This window comes from Tachypleus tridentatus, chromosome 12 (genome assembly GCF_004210375.1).
Source record: "Tachypleus tridentatus isolate NWPU-2018 chromosome 12, ASM421037v1, whole genome shotgun sequence".
NCBI lineage: Eukaryota > Metazoa > Arthropoda > Merostomata > Xiphosura > Limulidae > Tachypleus > Tachypleus tridentatus.
This window is the reverse complement of record NC_134836.1, coordinates 70,752,449-70,771,260: the sequence shown is the minus strand read 5'-3', so window position 1 is coordinate 70,771,260 and position 18,812 is coordinate 70,752,449. Positions and strand designations below refer to the sequence as shown.

Genomic DNA, 18,812 nt, shown 5'->3' with positions numbered 1-18,812 from the left:
GTTAGATTTTTGCAGTTGTCCAAGTTGTTCTTGAGTACCAAAGTTCTATACAAAATGCTGAAACCATTGGACCTACAAAGAGGTCAGAACACCACTTCAACTGTTATAACTAAATCGATTCTTCTGTCAACTAATCGATGTAGCTAAAAACTAAAGCGTAATGTCCCTGTATAGGTCACAGTGGGTTGATCGAAAGTTTATTAACGATAACAGGTAATTTAATTAAGCTTGCAGAGTAATTATTTATTGGAATAAATGAGCAGTTTATGTAAAAAGTTATATTTTTTATGAATGAAGATCTATAGTAGAACCTCATTCTCACAGTGATTGTTTATTCTAACTTTAAAGTTCCTCGAGTTAGTGACTTGTTTACACCACTCACAATTGTAATTCTGGATTTAATATAAAGCTATTGTGATTGATAGTAAAGTCGAGCTCCAATGGCTAGCCTCCACATCGGCTTGTCACAGTACATGCTGGTGACACTGTATCTTGGAAGAAAAACCCATACGACTCCAAACATTATGGAGCCCATTTTGGGGTAATAAATGTCAATGGAAAACATATTTTTGTGCTATTTTAGAAACTGATTTTAATGCTGAAATGTATGTACAAAGTTAAAAAACATTATATAGTGGTACGAGTTTCAAGATCAAGGACTTTACAGAGGTTATGATGAATACTAGGGAGGATAAATGCTCTTTGTCTTTGATCTTTCTCTTGGATATTCACACTTTAACTATGTGAATCAAGGAAAGTTACTTATTGATTTAAGGTTTGGTTGTCTTACACAATACTTTAGATGTTCACTTTCCAGTAGATGTGCATGAGATTGTTCTGACGTTCAATCCCTTCTGAACAAGGTCAATGAACCTTATTGTTCTCCCATCCGATTGCGAGCTGTACTTTTCTCTGCAGCCAAGGTAGTCCAAAAAAACATAATTACTAGAAATTAATAAAATCTAACAATTCTGTATGTAAAAATTAATAATAATTAACAAGCAATAAGAATGACAAATAAGTACAGTGGCATTTTTAGGTAGTAGGGGCAAGAGGGGGCTGAACTCCAGAGCTCATGACCTTAATGGAGGCACATTAATAATTTTATTCTATGTAAAATTGCACGAGATGTAGAGCCCACACAACCTTAAATCTGCAACTAAATAAGAATCATGTGCAAGAAGAAAATACAATTTTGATTTACTTCTGCAAAGTGACTCATATGTTTTGTTTGCAAAATTGGTAACGTCAGACTGATTGTTTGTTTTGAATTTCATGCAAAGATACACAAAGGTTACCTGCACTACACCAAACTGCAACTAGAATGTAAAACGCTAGAGTCCCACTTCTATAGCTAGAGGAACTATCATATGGAACTTAATGCCATTAAGACTGTCTTCTGACCTTTGTCCAGACTTACATACTCTTGTTTTGAACATGCTATCACTAGAAGCCACTGCCAGAATTGAATGACAGCAGTTTGAAAATTAGAATTTAGCTATTAAATAAAAAAACATGTTACTCTTACAAGAATTTGCAAAATATGTGTCTTGTCATTCTCTTAAAATAATGCTAGATTATAAATTCTCATCAGAAAACAAAAACCTCAATGTATTTTTCAGAATTAGATGTTGCAAAAAATTCCTTTTAGCTCAAGATCTTGAAAGATCAAATCATTACAATATAGTAATTACAAAAGCAAAAACTAAATATAAAGAAATAACATGGAAAGAGCAAATACACGTGTACTGGAATTATTTGACTACTGAAACACTGTTTTTTGGTTGTCATTTTTTATTTTAAACTGAGGTAACAGGACTGTATCTTCAATGACCCACACACAAAGCATTTGTGCCACATGAGCCAGAACCCAAAGATTTTAATCATATATGCATCATTATAAAGTGAAATACTATAACAACAAAATTCCAATATACAAACAGAGTATCCAGACAGATTGTGATGGGTGGTTTTTATCAAACTCCTCTAACTCAGTTCATCTTGAAATTGCATGTGAAATACTGATTCATTATTATTACTGGTGACCAAACTAAAGCTCTATTTTTTTTTACTTCTTTGTTTGTTTGTTTTTTGGAATTTCTCGCAAAGCTATACGAGGTCTATCTGTGCTAGCCATCCCTAATTTAACAGTGTAAGACTAGTAGGAAAACAGCTAGTCATCACCACCCTCTGCCAACTATCAGGCTACTCTTTTACCAATGATTAGTGGGATTGACCATCACATGGCTGAAAGGGCGAGCATGTTTGGTGCAATGGGGTTTACTTCTTCACAATTAATTCAGAATGCTGCTTCAAGATGTATCATTAACTTGTATAAATCTTGATTCTCCATACACAGGGAGATGAAACCCAAACAAGGATAAATACCTGAAAACCTGAGGGCCAAAATGTTGGAGTTTAATATTTCTGATGCATACTTTCATATGCTTATGCAGCTGACAATTTACCAATTCCACTAAAAACAACATAGAGTAACATGTGGTGGCAAAAATTAAAAAAAAAATTATATTAATAAAATAATTCTATTTCACCTTTTCTGTATTGTAACAGCATACATGGCTTTTCAACTTATGTTCCACTGAATGTGGGATAAAATTAAAGAAACCCTTCACCGAGGTCTTACCAAATGTTTTAACATTAAGTTTATAACACAACCACGAAAATAAGAGATGTGAATTCCCAATTATATTTATTTCATGCTGAAATATTATCAGATGTTACCTCTTTCACTGTCATAAACCCAAATGTTCCCCCTCTAAAGCACTTTCATAATTATTAAGTGTATATATACATATGGGAAACTCATTATAAATTTTAAAGTGTAGTAAGAGTTTCCAGTTCTTTGCAAACATGGAGAAAGATTTTTTTCCTTTTCAAATTAAACAAAGTCTACAAGTTACATACAGTTTGGATAATTGTCTTTTAGTTTTAAAACTGTATATCTAAAAATAAACCTGTCATGGGAAAAGTTGTTTATAAATATGGCAAGGTTTTCTGTTTGTAGTTAAACATAAAGTTGCACAATGGACTATCTGTGTTGTGCCCACCACTAATATTGGAACCCAGTTTTTAAGAGCATAAACTGTAATTGACATATAATAAATTTATATGTAGCCAACCTGAAACAGTTCTCCTAATTCATTTGTATTATTTAATAAACATAGATTAACAATATGCAATCCACTACTTACAAATTAAAATTAATAAATAACCCATATTTGTCAGGAAATATTTTCATAATAATGTTCTTTCACTGATGTCAACATGACTTGTACAACCCTAGTAAGAAAACTGTTGTAAAAATCCCAAATAAAAGGTACATATTTATAATTCTATTATAAAAATATATCAAACAGAACATTAAGAATGTTGTGGTGACAGAAGTCACCACAAAAATTCTAAAACCATTTCATTTCCACCAAACATAATTGTGTTTAGTCTAAAACTAACACTATTCTTACAATGTCTCTTCACTTTATTTTATGAATCCCTCGCCTATGCTTTTTTTGTGTGCAAAGGCAGTTCTTAACTGTTTTCCACATATTTCACACTCATAAGGCCGTTCACCAGTGTGAACCCTCAAATGAATTCTTAAATTTGATGTTCTCTTGAATCTTTTTTCACACATGTCACATGGATATGGCCTTTCTTCTGAGTGCACAGTTTCCAAATGAGTTTTGAGTGCATAATTCTTTGTGAAACATTTACCACAGTGTTCACACTGATGTTCCTTGTCCTTGTGTATTACTTGGTGTTTCCTTAAGTTGATTTTTGTTGTGAACATTTTTCCACAAATTTCACACACAACAGATTTTGTAAGTGTTTCTGTCGAATGCATTGATAACTTGTGATAAGTGAAACTTTTTCTTGTGGATAAACGTAATCCACACAGATCACACGTGAAAGGTTTTACGGTGGTACGATGAGATTCTAAATGCATCTTGAGACCAGATACAGTTTTTAAATCTTACCCACAAACTTCACAGTTGTAAAGTGGACGGTTAGCATTACGTGTAAGCATATGAACAGACAGTTTACATTTATCACAAAAACGTTTCTTACAAACACAACACAAGAGTTTTTTTTTCTCTTTTCCTCTTAACTTGGAATAACTCCATAACAGAATCTTCATTTAAATCATTAAGACCTGGAACTGTGAAAGTTTCTGTATTTGCCATGATGAGATTACCTGAAAAAAGAAAGTGTTTTATCCATTAATTTCTCTGTATATTAGAACTTAACAGTAATTTCAATTAATTGGTTATCTGTGAGTACATGTTACACTGATTCACAAAATGAAAATAACTGATTAATGTCACAAATACTTAATAATAATGTTTCCAATCATTCCTTTTAACCAAATAATCTTATCTTTATAAATTTACCTTTATTTGATTAATTCACAGTTGTTCAGCTTAGTTGACAAGGATCACAAGTCATAAAAATAATCCTTGTCAAAATTAATATTTCTGGTTATTCCAGTTATAAAAGTCTCATCAGTAAAAGATACAAATACAATAAAATGGCAAATATTAGGATATACCAGAATAAAAAGGATTCCTGAGTTAAAAAAAATAAGATTCCTGTTAGAATGTACTCTCTCCAAAAAATATATGAGCTAAATATTTATTAATATTCACCAATGTTTTATTTTTCATGTCTTCAAAACCATCTTTTTTGCCTTTTGGTTTACAGTAATCAAAAGACATCAGTGTTATCTTGGAAATCGTCTAAAAATGGTTTTTCAAACACTTCATGTTAACATTAATTCCATAAAGAGTATGTGTGTGTGTGTGTATATATATAGATATAAAGACTACATGAATACACAACAAATCTCTGACTGGCGAGAGTGTATAATCTTACGTTTCAGGTATTCAACAAACAATAAAGTAAATACAAGTGTTACCAGACAAAGAAACTGTGGATAGTTAATGATCACAGAGTTACCCTATGTACTGAAAGACCAGTTGCTGATGGTTAGGAGAATTGTTCACTGGTGAGAAACACACACATAAAAACACAACACTAAGCTCACTTATGTTTCTGAAATACAAGTAGTCTCATATATACTACTACCTGACATACACATTCAACAGATGAACAAACAGAAGTGCCCAGGGTGATATAAAGGAATCACATCCAATACTAACACCTATATATATGTGGGGATGAGTGTTTGATGAAAACTGGTCCAGCACTTTGGTAGTTACAAGTTACTTCATACACCCCTGAGAAACATCAATCATGGTAGAGTCACAAGCCTGAGACTGTTATCACAACCAAATTTCAATGCCATTCATTAGATTCTTCATTATGTTTAACAGCAAGATATGATCTTATACACACAAGTAAGAGATTTGTTTTTCACATATTGCAAAAGCTTTTAACGATTGATTGTAAATTGAATTAAGTTTCCACCACATAACCATTACAACAATATTTAATGTTTTTTATTATTATTAAATAAATATGCATATTTGCTATGACTCCTGAAACTTTCTTGTGGCCTTAGAGGTCAAACAGATAACCATAATACCCATTTATGAAGATAACATTTTAATTCACCAAATGCTAATCACATTTGTTTGTCTTGTATATAAAAGTAGTTTTGTATGTAAGATCGATATTTTATCCGTATAAACACACATTTTCTCCTAAAGTTTATGGCTGTTTACAAGTTGTACTTTCTTTATTTTTTAAATGGCTGTACAAGTGAAAATTATCTTTTAACTTAGTAAGTTTAATGTTATCACTGGTATTCAACTTATTAATTTAGCCCATATTTATTAAATATCCCATAGCCCAACAGCATATAACATATCTTTTTACTACTATCGAGTTATTATGTATTTGGAAGTTCTTGAACACTTATGTGACTGACATTCAACTAGAAATGGCCGAAAATATATATAATTTATTGCTAATCTTTAATAAGTTCCAATATCTCAAATTATTGACTAACCTTACTAGAAAGAAAAACTGATATAGTTTGCAGAAAAGTTTGAGGGCCACGTAGCTTCTGACACACTTCATCTTTCTAATTTAGGAAAGTTAAATACAGCAGACAAGACGTTTAGTAAGCTGCAACACGTTCCTCGTTCTGTCTTGTCAGTGGAAAATTCTACCACATCAACTGATTTATTTTCCAGCTCTCCTACAGTACAAATACATAAACATTATAATAAATAAACTGTTGTAATTTTGCCTCTCTTGGGGATAACTATAATCAACTCTTCATTGCAACTAAACAATATATTCTATACCTGAATATATTTTTTCCTTAAGAACAAAATACATACCTTTATCACGACTACCATATACACCCATCACAGCAGATAGTATTACGCGACATAGCACGACCACTTTCCACTTTTTTATATATATATATATAAAACATATATATATATATAGGGTAAGGTGTGGATACAACAAAACGTAGATGGACGTATATTCTCCAGAAAACTAGATATTTTCGCTTAGAGAAAATAATAATCCAACTAAAATTTTTATTACAAAGGAAAATAAACATTACATATAATACGTTGAAAGACATCAAAATCAACGCAAAACAAAGAATACAATATCCTGAAATATACGTCTACGTCCAAAACGATAGAAGCACGAAAAACGGTGTGGGAGCTCTTAAACTTTCTTCGATTTGCACAAAAACCTTGTATGTTATTAATACCTTGGCTTCTACTTTATAGTATATGAATCCACATTCTGAAACCTAATTCATCAACTGACAAGAAACAGTCACAATATCCAAAAGTCAAATTTTACAAAGAAACTTTATATTTGCAATATTATGGTATGTGAGCCATCGGAGGGTTACGAGATAAGTTACTAATTAATGCCATGTGACCTACCGGTCACTATATAATATACACGGAAATATGCCATTTTAACCCATACTTATTTTTAAAATGACGAAAGTGCAGAAAACACTGTGTTGGCTCTGAAAATTCGTTGTTTTATTCTGCGACAAAACTTATATGTCGTTAAAGAATTTGTTTGTTTGTTTTGGAATTTCGCACAAAGCTACTCGAGGGCTATCTGTGCTAGCCGTCCCTAATTTAGCAGTGTAAGACTAGAGGGAAGGCAGCTAGTCATCACTACCCACCGCCAACTCTTGGGCTACTCTTTTACCATGGCTGGGAGGGCGAGCATATTTGGCGCGAACCCACGACCCTCAGATTACGCAGCGCACGCCTTAACGCGCTAGGCCATGCCAGGCCCCCCGTTAAAGAAGGATTGAAAGACATCGAAATTGGTATGGAGCAAAGAAAATAATAGAGTACAATATGACACCGTCTCTCAGCAAAATTATATTAGCCTAGATCACGAAACTTACTATAAAATAATTTCTCTATAAGCTTAAATATTATTTTTGATTAAGATCTGACACAACAAAAATGTACTCTATCATATTTTGTTCTGAATAATCGATCCGCAGAAATATATTCGATTATCTGAAAAAAACAAAACAGGCTAGTTTAACAAATTATCTAAACCTAAAGTGTCTAGGTGAGTAAGAAATGTGATTATATTTAATTTGGCTTGTGTTTTTAAGTTTAAATTACTTTAAGTTTGCAGCACCTAGATCTCTGAATACACGTGACTTTGCGTGGCTGATAAATCAATGATCACATGCTAGTAGACTCTGCACTAGTGTGCTTATGGTTATATTTACAGATTTAGACCTTTGACGTTTACTGAATGGCAAATTTTGTGGTGTTCAAACAAATATACTGATTAGATATTAAATCGCTCATTTGATCGGAATGTGTAAATAATAAAATATTTTACCTAAATATATCATCCGACATTCACAATTTGTTAATTTCGTAACGTAGGTTTGTTGAGGAACCTCATGATAGTAAGGATATTAAAACTGCAGAAACAAACTTTGGGAAATCGTCATCTTCCTACATTACGTGGATTATAAAAAACTGTCGAGATAATGTGATAAAGAGTGGCGTACTTTGCGTATAATAACTTCACAACAATGTTTTTTTTTTTAAAAAAAACAAATAAACTATGCTACAGGACTATTGTTAAGATGCACATTAACGGCGACTTGGACTTTAAGAACATAGTAAGGGTCCAAAATAGTTTTAATTGGACATAATCAAGGCTCATCAAGAGATAAAATATACGTTGTACGTTGTTCAGTTATGTTCATACACTACAATTATTGTGGTTTAAAATTCAGATAAAACTATTCAGGAATCATCTGGTAAGATCAGTGATGTGTATATTTCGACACAAAAACATTAATGACTGTATCATGTTTCTCATAACGATACTGTTCTCTGCTTCTATTTGTCACAATGCTTCATTGATAAACCTATTTCGAAAAAAAAAAAAAATCCATGAAAGTTGGGAAAACATTTGTTTACACTGGGTTTAATTATTGAAAACCCCAAGGAACTTGGTTCAGAAGTCACCATGATAGTGCGTCACATAAGTCTGTAATTAGCTTGCCTGATTATGCTGTAGTGAACGAATTGTTGGAAGTAGAAGAAAGTAAGCAAACAAGCAGAAAAGATAGATTATTTCTATAAAGTCAACCAAGTTCTCACATATTTCAATCCTCAAGAATTACCTACAAGAGGACATGACCTACAAAAATCCACCTTTATCAGTTATTGTCTAATGGGAATTCAGTGCTTCACGAATGATTAAATAAAAGCAGACGTAAAGTATAAAAATTCTGATACATAAAATGAGCTACTTAAAACAACGGCTCGGTATATCTTTTGTGATGTTATCTCAGATGTTAAAGAATCATCTGATAAAATATCAATCATGACTGATGAAACAATAGACAAAGTTAACATGGCACAAATGTGTGTTGGTGTGAGATAAGTCGACGTTAATTTTTAAGCTCTAGAAACATTTGTGGGCATGTATGCAATACCTAATATGTCATCATAGACAATACTAAAAACACTTGAACATGTGTTTCAAAAGCGTGACATACCTATTCATTCGTTGCAAGGCCAGTTCATGATGGAGCAACTTCATGGTGTATAACAGAGGTCAGTAGCGTTAAGAGGAGGATAATTCATACCCACTGTTGTGATCGTGTGTTAAATTTTGCCTGTCAGGAGAACTTTAAAAAGATACCATTATGAGAAATGTTCTTAACACTGCACTGCATATTAAATCACTAACTTGATTAAACAGAGACTTAAAAGGAAAACAATTTAATCTACCAGATGGTCAGTGCGTGCTGACTGCATCCATACTATCATCAATCAGTACAACGTTCTACACGGGTTGTGGGACCTGTTATTGCAAAACTACGTGGATAGTTAAATGAAAGTACGGGTACGATGAGTAGGGATCATATGCAGTCATTTAATTTTCTGTTTTGTATCTTTGTGACAGAATGCTTCTTGCGACTTATTCAGCAAAGCTTTTCGAGAGAAAAACACGGCAGCTGAAGATCAGGCCCTGACACAGTTTACACTTATCAAGTTACAAGGAATGGAAGATCAGTTTAATTATACACATGAACGAGTGAAGTGCAAGGCTGTTGACATAGGCCAGCCTCAGCTTTCAAGGAAAAGGAGAGCATCTAAACATCATGAGGTTGGCGAGTCACCAGGATTATATGACCATCAACACTACATGCACATATAGAATGTTGTGTGTGTGACAAGCTCATTTCATTCCTAGAAAGTAGATTTCATGAGACAGGCTACCCAATATATCAGGTCATCCCATGAGTAATGTCTGAAAATTTAATACACAAAGTGCATCATCATTTTTGTCTTTGTAGAAGGTTTTAATAACTGAAATATATAGTAGGACGTGTATAAAAATGTTCGGACAAATAAAAGAAACTAACCCAACTCCACTTTTCAAAGATCATTAATCCAATAAACCCGTATGAAGATGGACGTGTCTGAGGAGCACATTAGGCATATAATGCTTTACGAGTTTAAAAAAGGTAATAGTGCAGCAGAAACCACGCGAAAAAAATTCAAGGTGTTTTGGTACGCAGTCTCTCAAGGAAAGAAAATGTCGAAGATAGTTTCAGAAGTTTATATCAGGTGACTACAGCTTAAGTGATGCGCCACGTTCAGGTCGTCCTGTTGAGTTTAATGATGACTTGCTGCTCGCTGCACTTGCTAAAGATTGTACTGTAACAGTTGAAGAATTAGCAAAGAAGCTAAATTCAACCAATTTAACAGTTCACTGTCATCTGCAACAGCTTGGAAAGGTGTCAAAACTAGGAAATAAGTCCCGCATGATTTGACAGAAGCCAACCTTAAAGCAAGAGCGGACATTTGCACTTCTCTGCATTCTCCTGAAAGTAACTCGCCTTTTCTGGACAGGTTAGTGAATGGAGATGAAAAATGGATATTTTATAAAAATGTAAAAGAGTAGCCCAAGCGTTGGCGGTGGGTGATGATGACTAGCTGCCTTCCCTCTAGTCTTACACTGCTAAATTAGGGACGGCTAGCGCAGATAGTCCTCAAGTAGCTTTGCGCAAAATTGAAAACAGACAGTTTCTTTGCTACCTAAAACTTGTATATATTATCAAAGACAAAAGTGAAGCGACTTCAAAGACACCAAAATTAGCAAAGAAACCAGCGCACTATAATTGACGCATATATTAGAAATGACTGAGGTGTGTAACGTGCTCTGAAAATTGCTTTGCTCTGCGACAAAACTTGCATATAATTACACGATCAAAGCGGACGAGTTAAAAAAACAACAAAAACACAACATTACGGTGAGACAAAGAAAATGAGGACATATATGCAATTATACTAATTCATATAACCAAAACGACTGGGGTACGAAAGTTACTTTGGCGGCGATGAAAATCACATTTCTTTTACAAAAGATTCTATTTTATTTTTTGTAAAGGAAAAGCAGACAAACCGAATTACACCAAACCTGGCGTGAAACAAAGACCTCTACTACATTTAAAACACTTAAAGACTGGAAAAAGCTCTAACGACTCAATTATTTTTTTTTAACTCGGCAACAAAACTTGTATGTTATTAATAAACAGGAAAACCAGATGTATTCAATGACACCACATCAACGTCGATAAAATATAGACTATAAAGTACGCGGATATCCAAAATGACTAAGGCGCAGACATTTTCTGTCGAGTCTTACAGTTTTTTCGTTCTGCAATAAAACTTGGACATTCTTGAATAAGAGAACCAGACGATGTCAAAATCAGAATGAAGTAAAGCAAACAAGAGCCCACAATATAGAATAATATACGAGGTTATACTAAACACGAATACCATAAACGACTGAGACGATGAAAATATTCTGGCGACACAAAAAACTTTTGCTTCGCGACAAAACTTACAAACTATTGAAAAGAAGGAACATACGAATCCAAGGGCACCAAAATCAATGTAAAGCGAAGATAATAATGAACTATAATATACGCAGATTAATGTAGTTTCGTTATTAGCCTACACCTAAAACATCGTAAAGTTCGTCAGGATTTCTTCTGTGATAATGATGTTAAGAATTTTTTAGAACTACCAAAGCGTTTCCCGTACTTAGTCGTTTGGACTTCATGCGTACAGTACAAGTGCACATATAAACAAATAAATATAAAGAAATAATTGTAAATTTTAAATCCTGCGAATAGGGTTCATTAAAAAAAATCTGTTAATAAAATGATTAATACTATTCAAACTTCTCTAGATATTAATACCACAAGAGGCCTACAAAAATCGAGCTTTATTTTTGGTATTTGAATTTTATTTTCACACATATATATTTTTGTCTACTGACTTTGGTGTAAAATAAAATTACGACGTTTAGCAGACACCTTTCTTTCAAGTTAATTCTAGACAGTGAAATATTTATAAATGGTCTGATAATTATAAATAGGTACCACTTATCAATCTATAACAATAATAATTTGAGATAAATAACTTAGAAAAATAAGTTACATCGTTCAAATCATAAGCAGTTTTTATATTACACTTATAATGTTGACATTTACGAATTTTATCAGTTCCAGAGAATAAAGCTTAATTGAGATAAGTTTACATGTAACAATTATAAGACAGTTCTCCTGATCCATTACTTATCAATTAATAGTGATAAATAAACCATGTTTAATATGAATTACTTTACCAAATTTTATTTATTGTCATATGTACTCCTAATAAGAAATAATTATTGTACAAGTCAGTTTTAGTAATAAATTTAGGTATTTCAAATAGATATAAAGTTTTCATTTTATTACAAGTCACTAGTAAAACACTTATCACACTATTGTAAAAGTATATCAAAAAGTACAATCAAAGTGTTAAAAGAAGGTATACAAGTAAACAGAATTTCTAATCCCAGTTCAATTTTTATCAAACACAATTATGGTTTCTTTAAAATCTAACCTTATAATATTTGTGACATATTTCACTTTATCTTGTGAATTCCTCGTCTATGTTTTTTGTATGCAAAAGCAGTTCTAAACTGTTTTTCACACATTTCACACCCATAAGGCCTTTCACCAGTGTGAACCCTCAAATGAATTCTTAAATTTAATGTTCTCTTGAATCTTTTTTCACACATGTCACATGGATATGGCCTTTCTTCTGAGTGCACAGTTTTCAGGTGAGTTTCGAGTGCATAATTCTTTGTGAAACATTTACCACAGTGTTCACACTGATGTTTCTTTTCTTGATGTGTTACCTGATGCATCTTTAAATGTTTCTTCATTACAAACATTTTTCCACAAATTTCACACATAATAGATCTTGTGAGCCTTTTCGTCGAGTGTATTGTTAATTTGTGATCCTTGAAACTTTTTCTTGTGGATAAACGTAATCCACACAGATCACACATGAAAGGTTTTACGGTAGTACGATGAGATTCTAAATGCATCTTCAGACCAGATACAGTTTTTAAATCTTTCCCACAAATTTCGCAGTTGTAAAGCGGACGGTTAGCATCATGTATACGGGAGTGGATTGTCAGTTTACTCTGATCATAAAATAGTTTCCTGCAAACATTACAAGAAAATTTCTTCTCTCTTTTCCTCTTAACTGGAAATAAATTCTCAACTGATTTTTCGTTTAAAGCATTAGGACCTGGAACTATGGAAGTTTCTGTATCTGCCATGAGGAAATTACCTGAAATAACAAAGAAAAATAAGTGTTTTATTCACCCCTTTCTCTGTACTTTATAACTGGACAATAAACTCAATGAACTGATATAGCTTATTTCCTGTAAACACAGATTGCATGGATTCATAAATTAATCAATTAACTGAAACCACAATTAAATTAACTAATGTCAAAAATATTAAAGTGATAGAAATCACCAACTACAATCATCCCAAGTAATAAACACTTGAGCTACTATCACCATGACTGTTTATTAGTTTAGTAATTTAAAGGTTAATCACCTTAGTTGATAAGTGTTAGCTTAATAGAAACAACAAAAACTATATAATTAAAATTGGTCTTTCTAGTTATTATTATTTCTATTATTCTGGTAATCAGGTCTTGTGTAAATAATCAAGTAGTTTATACACATAAGGAAGAGATAACTGAAGACATAAAATGGCAAAATATTAGGAAATACTAGAATAAATTACTAGTGTTAATATTTGATACAAGTGTGTGTGCATTTTTGTCACAGCAAAGCCACATCGGGCTATCTGCTGAGCCCACCGAAGGGAATCGAACCCCTGATTTAGCTTTGTAAATCCTTAGACTTACCGCTGTACTAGCAGTGATAAAATTAAAAATTCCAATAAAGAGATAAGCTACACAAAAATTAACAACAACGTTTTGGGACAACATGGGACCTCACTGATCCATCTTGACTGTTCCATCCTTTAAACTAAAACTGTTAATAAACAAATTTAAAACAAATCTTAATGCCAGCTCTCATCATTTATATACTTAAAGCTTTTCCTTAAACTTACTGCCTCCACAACATCTGAAGGCAAACAATTCCAAAGGCAAAACACCCTGTTAGAAAAATAAAACTCAGTTGAAGATACTCCTACACAGTCAAAAGTTATAGTTGTCCTCTAGTTCCACTGTTCTCACTGTTAAGTATAAAAAATATGATGTATTAAACATTATCAATTCCCTTTGCAGTCTTAAACATCTTAATCTTATCCATCCCTAACTCTATTTTTCTAAGATGAAACAATTTGAGAGATTTCAGCATTTCCTCACATGAAAAACTCTTCCATTTAAGTAACACTTTCCAACAACTTTAAGGCCAATGGCTCTTAAAAGGAAAGAAAAGCATGATAATAAAATATGTACCATTGTGATCTGAATGCCACATAGGCCACACATTGGTGTATCAGTACCAGAAAAAAAGGAAGTGGTGAGTTAAAAAACTGTGACCAATGCATAGCCTAGCAAAACAACTTCCTCACTTCAATCTTTACAGAAACAAGATAACCAAAGAGCTAAAGAAGGCCTGACTTGAAAAAGCTTATTATTTTGTTGCTCACTCCAAGTCGACTGCCAACTGGTGTATAATCAGGTTTTGATAACTGGACTGTAGTCCATGTACAGAACAGGGACAGTGGTGATAGAGCCAGAGGAAATGGAATTTGCCACTCTGTCAGCTAGCTCATTCCCATGAATACCAACATGACCTGGTATCCAAAAAAATTGGACAGAGATAGACGATAGAGAGAGATGGGCCAGTTTGTTTTGGATATCAATAAGAATAGGATGGTAACTAACAAGGAATGATGTCTGGGCCAATAGACAGCTGAGTGAATCAGTATAGATCGTACAATTCATATATTTTCATATATATAGTTTCAATACAATTCAGGGCAAGAGAAATGGCAGTGAACACAAACTGTAGAGGGGATTCTGTGCTGCAACCAAACTGTAAAAAACCATGGCAGAACCTACAAAGTCACCTGATTTGAACCACCCATATGTATGGGAATGGATGGATTGTTTAAAAGATGTTCAGCAAATAAAGAGCAATATTTCCAATTGGGAGTACCAGTCTTCCTCAGATGACTCAAAGATAGGTCACAGTTGAGGATAGTAATTAGCCATGGTAGAAGAGGCCAAACTGTTGATACTGCTATGCTATTCAAAGATATATCCAATTTTTCTTATTGTGCCCGAATACAAAGGCTAAACAATGACATATTTTCTATTATAGAAAAGTGTGGCCCACTGAGGAGGGAAAACACAGCCCCAAGTAGAATTCTGTGGTAAAGAGCGAAGTTTGGAAGCATACATATGAGACAGTAGCAAACGGTGAATATACTTTGGATTGGAGAAGTGCAAAAGGCCCCAGTGCAAAGCTGAAGCCCCTGATGGTGGATAGGATCCCCCATTTTCAGTGCCAAGGTTCTGGCAGAACCATAAACCATAGACAAGGGCATGATAAATTTTAAGCATGGAGTATCGATCCACTCCCCAAGAAATGGAAGAGATATTTTTCTTATAAAGTAAAATTATTTTACTTGGAACCTAGTCTGTCTTTTCAAAATTATAAACTTCTTTCCCCCCCTTGTGTTCATGAATCACAGGTATTTACTGCACCCCTGGATAATACTGTAAACTTAGATCACCCCTTAATATTCTTTTTTCAAGAAAAATAAGTTTAAGAAATCTATCTTGAGTTTTCTTTTCATAGAGAACAACTCCTCAAACTGTGTTATCATTTGTGTAATCTTCCTTAGAATCCCTTCCATAAAGCAACCATGCTTTTTAAAATAGGGAAACCAAAACACAAACACTATTGGAAGCGATGCCGATTCAATATTTTAGACAAAAAATACAATAATATTTAATTTTTATATAATTACTGAATATATAAGATATAGATAGCCAGAGATGTAACAATTTATTTGGCAAATATCTGAACATTTGGCCACAAAACAGCAGATATAAAGTAATAAACTATTCAATTAAGTTTAGAAGAGACTAGAAATTATGGGATATGTACATAATTACAAACTTTTGAAAAGGGGAGAGAAAGAGAGAACAATTACATACTAAGTAACAACACTGTAGTAAATGTTCACTAAACATTCCAGGTGAATACTCACACTAAAATTGGCTCTATCTTGTGTTTACATACAATACTTTTCTTTAGAGGATATAATTTGATCTACAGTCTAGCCACGTTCAGCGTTTCTTCAAGTTTCATAATGTAATATGCCCTGTAACATATGCAAACAGTAAAATGTTCATTGTCATCTTAGCAACAGTAGTGAACAAAACATGTCCTTCACAATGATTTTATTTTGATTGGTAGCTCTAGCATGAAGAGTTAATGAAACAATGATAACTTATGTGTTTATTTATTATCACAAGTAATCTAAGACATAAAAACTTTTTTTAGGACTGCTTTCAATCAGCTGGTAATTTTTAAGTGAAATGCAAATTATACATTTTTTAATTAAATATGTTAGCAAAGGGAAGTAAGTTTCCAACAATCCAATGGAATGCAACTCAAAACATAAGTATGCTCAAGACTATAAGAATAGGCAACAAATAAAGTCTTATTACAATAGCAAAAGGAAGACAGCTCATATTAATTCAAAAATTAAATAAATGTGCTTGAGACTACATGAATACAGAACAAATCTCTGACTGGCAAAAGTAAACACAAGTGTTACCAGACAAAGAAACTGTGGATAGTTAATGATCACAGAGTTACCCTATGTACTGAAAGACCAGTTGCTGATGGTTAGGAGAATTGTTCACTTGATAAAGAAAGAAACACACACATAAAAACACAATACTAAGCTCACGTATGTTTCTGAAATACAAGTAGTCTCATATATACTACTAGCTGATATACACATTCAACAAATGAACAAATAGAAGCCTCCAGGTGTAACAAAAGAGAAAATTATATACGAATACATAGCCCCATACCTCTCTGAGGAGGGAGATAAGTATTTGGTATTTATTGGCACAAAGTAACTAGACTATTTGTACCAAAGAAAAAGATAATAAGTAAAAATGGAACAAAGTTCAAATTTCAAGTAAAAAAATTAAATAGAAGTAAAAATATGATCAAACTGGACATTACCACTATTGAAACAAGTGTCTGGTGACAATTGATTCAGCAGTTATAAGCAGATGCACACATTTTTGTGAAATATTAATTTACATGGCAACACAAGACTGTGATGCTTTTAATAACTGAAAGTCAGTGCTACATATTCAATGTCTAACACTTCATCCTGCTCAATAACAAACAACACAAATGTTTATACATGTTGTTCTCTATGTCAAGTCTTCCTGGAAGTCATAACTGCAAAATTGAAAAAATATGTATGGCACTCCAAATAAAACATTAATTCCTCAAATATTGTGAACACTTTCCATAACAACAGAGTCTAACATGTATTATGTTGTTTCTACATAGCCATTACAATAATCAACATGCAATTTTTTATTGTTAAATAATTCTGTGTATCTGCCATGGTCCAGCTGAAACTCTTCCATGTTCCTAAAAATATCTCTGGCTCAGATAAACCACAATATTCATTTATCAAACTATTATAATTTCACTTCATCCAGTTTTAATAATATTTGTTTGTCTAACATAAGAAATCATAATCAAATTTTCATCCATATAAAGACAAAATAAATTTTCTTCTAAAGTGTACATCTGTTTACAAGCTGTCTTTTCTTCACACCATAACCAGTTTCACGTGTAAAAACTCACTTATCTCTTAACAAATCTTAAGTCACTTAATTGAGACCACATTTATTACACCTCCTACAACCCAACAGTTTAAAACATACCTTTTCACTACAACAAAGTCCCCCGATTTTTGTAAGTTCAGAAAATGATAAACTCTCACAGGCAGTTGACACTAATCTTGGAATGGTAAAAAGAACTTCATTGCTAATATTGAAAAATTGGAGTAACTCATAATTATTGACTAACTTTAGTGCAAAGCAAAGTTGGTCAGGTCCACACAAAGGTTTGGGGATCATATAGTTTCTGGAGCACTGTATGTATCTCATTCTAACAGTGATTCACGAAACGTAAATATATCAGGTTATTTACTGCTATTAGTTTGCTAGACCACAACAAGCAAAACATTTACTCAAGATTTAAAAAGGTGCAGTCAACATCAGTACAGCAGAAAAATAAATTAACTTTAACTCTCGTTGGAACAAGTGTAATCAACACTTTATTACAAATATATATACAACAAATGAACGTCTCCCAAAATATAGTCCATATTTTTCATGTACAAATATTTATTGCATTTGTTAGGACTAACTCTAACAGTCGGTCAGGGCTGGGTCAGTATTATATATTACAGTACAATAAACTGAACATACAATTAAAAGAGAAAATTACTAACTGTTTAGTATCCGTGAAAAAAATTCACCACACCGGCCACGATAAGCTAGTTGGTTTATTTGTTTCTCCTGTTTACGAAATTATGCAACCCTCAAAGTAAAACCTTATATAACTTCCACTTCTCACAAAACAATTAAAAATATTATCAATTTTACGACGATTTAAAATTGGTAGGTCTTTTAACCTCTACCGTGACGTCATGCGCTCAAAGAGCAAGCTGGGAATGTAATATAATGTGTGATTTGCTACAACGATTTATAAATATAATGAAAATTATTCATATAGGTGATAGATATTTATTAACCCATCTTATCTAGCGCATATTTAGATAATTTACTGGTCAAAACGTTCTGAAAATAATAATACACATAAAAATGTATATCTCAGAGCGGCTGATGTGGGTATGAACACTTTTACTAATAAAGCAGAGAACAACGTTTCGACCTGAAGATGAC

At 32.9% G+C, this 18,812-nt stretch overlaps 1 protein-coding gene across 4 annotated transcripts; it reads right to left on the bottom strand.

The window, feature by feature from the left end:
- Window positions 1-576: 576 nt before the first annotated feature.
- On the bottom strand, window positions 577-18,592 carry LOC143233544 (uncharacterized). 4 transcript variants are annotated; one of them, XM_076469876.1, is made up of 6 exons: window positions 18,359-18,592; window positions 17,787-17,862; window positions 16,073-16,186; window positions 12,417-13,154; window positions 5,987-6,178; window positions 577-4,210 (listed from the first exon to the last, which is right to left on the bottom strand). In XM_076469876.1, the coding sequence occupies exon 4, from the start codon at window positions 13,141-13,143 to the stop codon at window positions 12,439-12,441; it is 705 nt and encodes a 234-aa protein (XP_076325991.1). In that variant the 5' UTR covers window positions 13,144-13,154; window positions 16,073-16,186; window positions 17,787-17,862; window positions 18,359-18,592; the 3' UTR covers window positions 577-4,210; window positions 5,987-6,178; window positions 12,417-12,438. The 4 variants fall into 4 exon arrangements, with proteins under 4 accessions (XP_076325991.1, XP_076325993.1, XP_076325989.1 ...); XM_076469878.1 differs by lacking the exon at window positions 16,073-16,186; XM_076469874.1 differs by lacking the exon at window positions 17,787-17,862.
- Window positions 18,593-18,812: the final 220 nt, after the last annotated feature.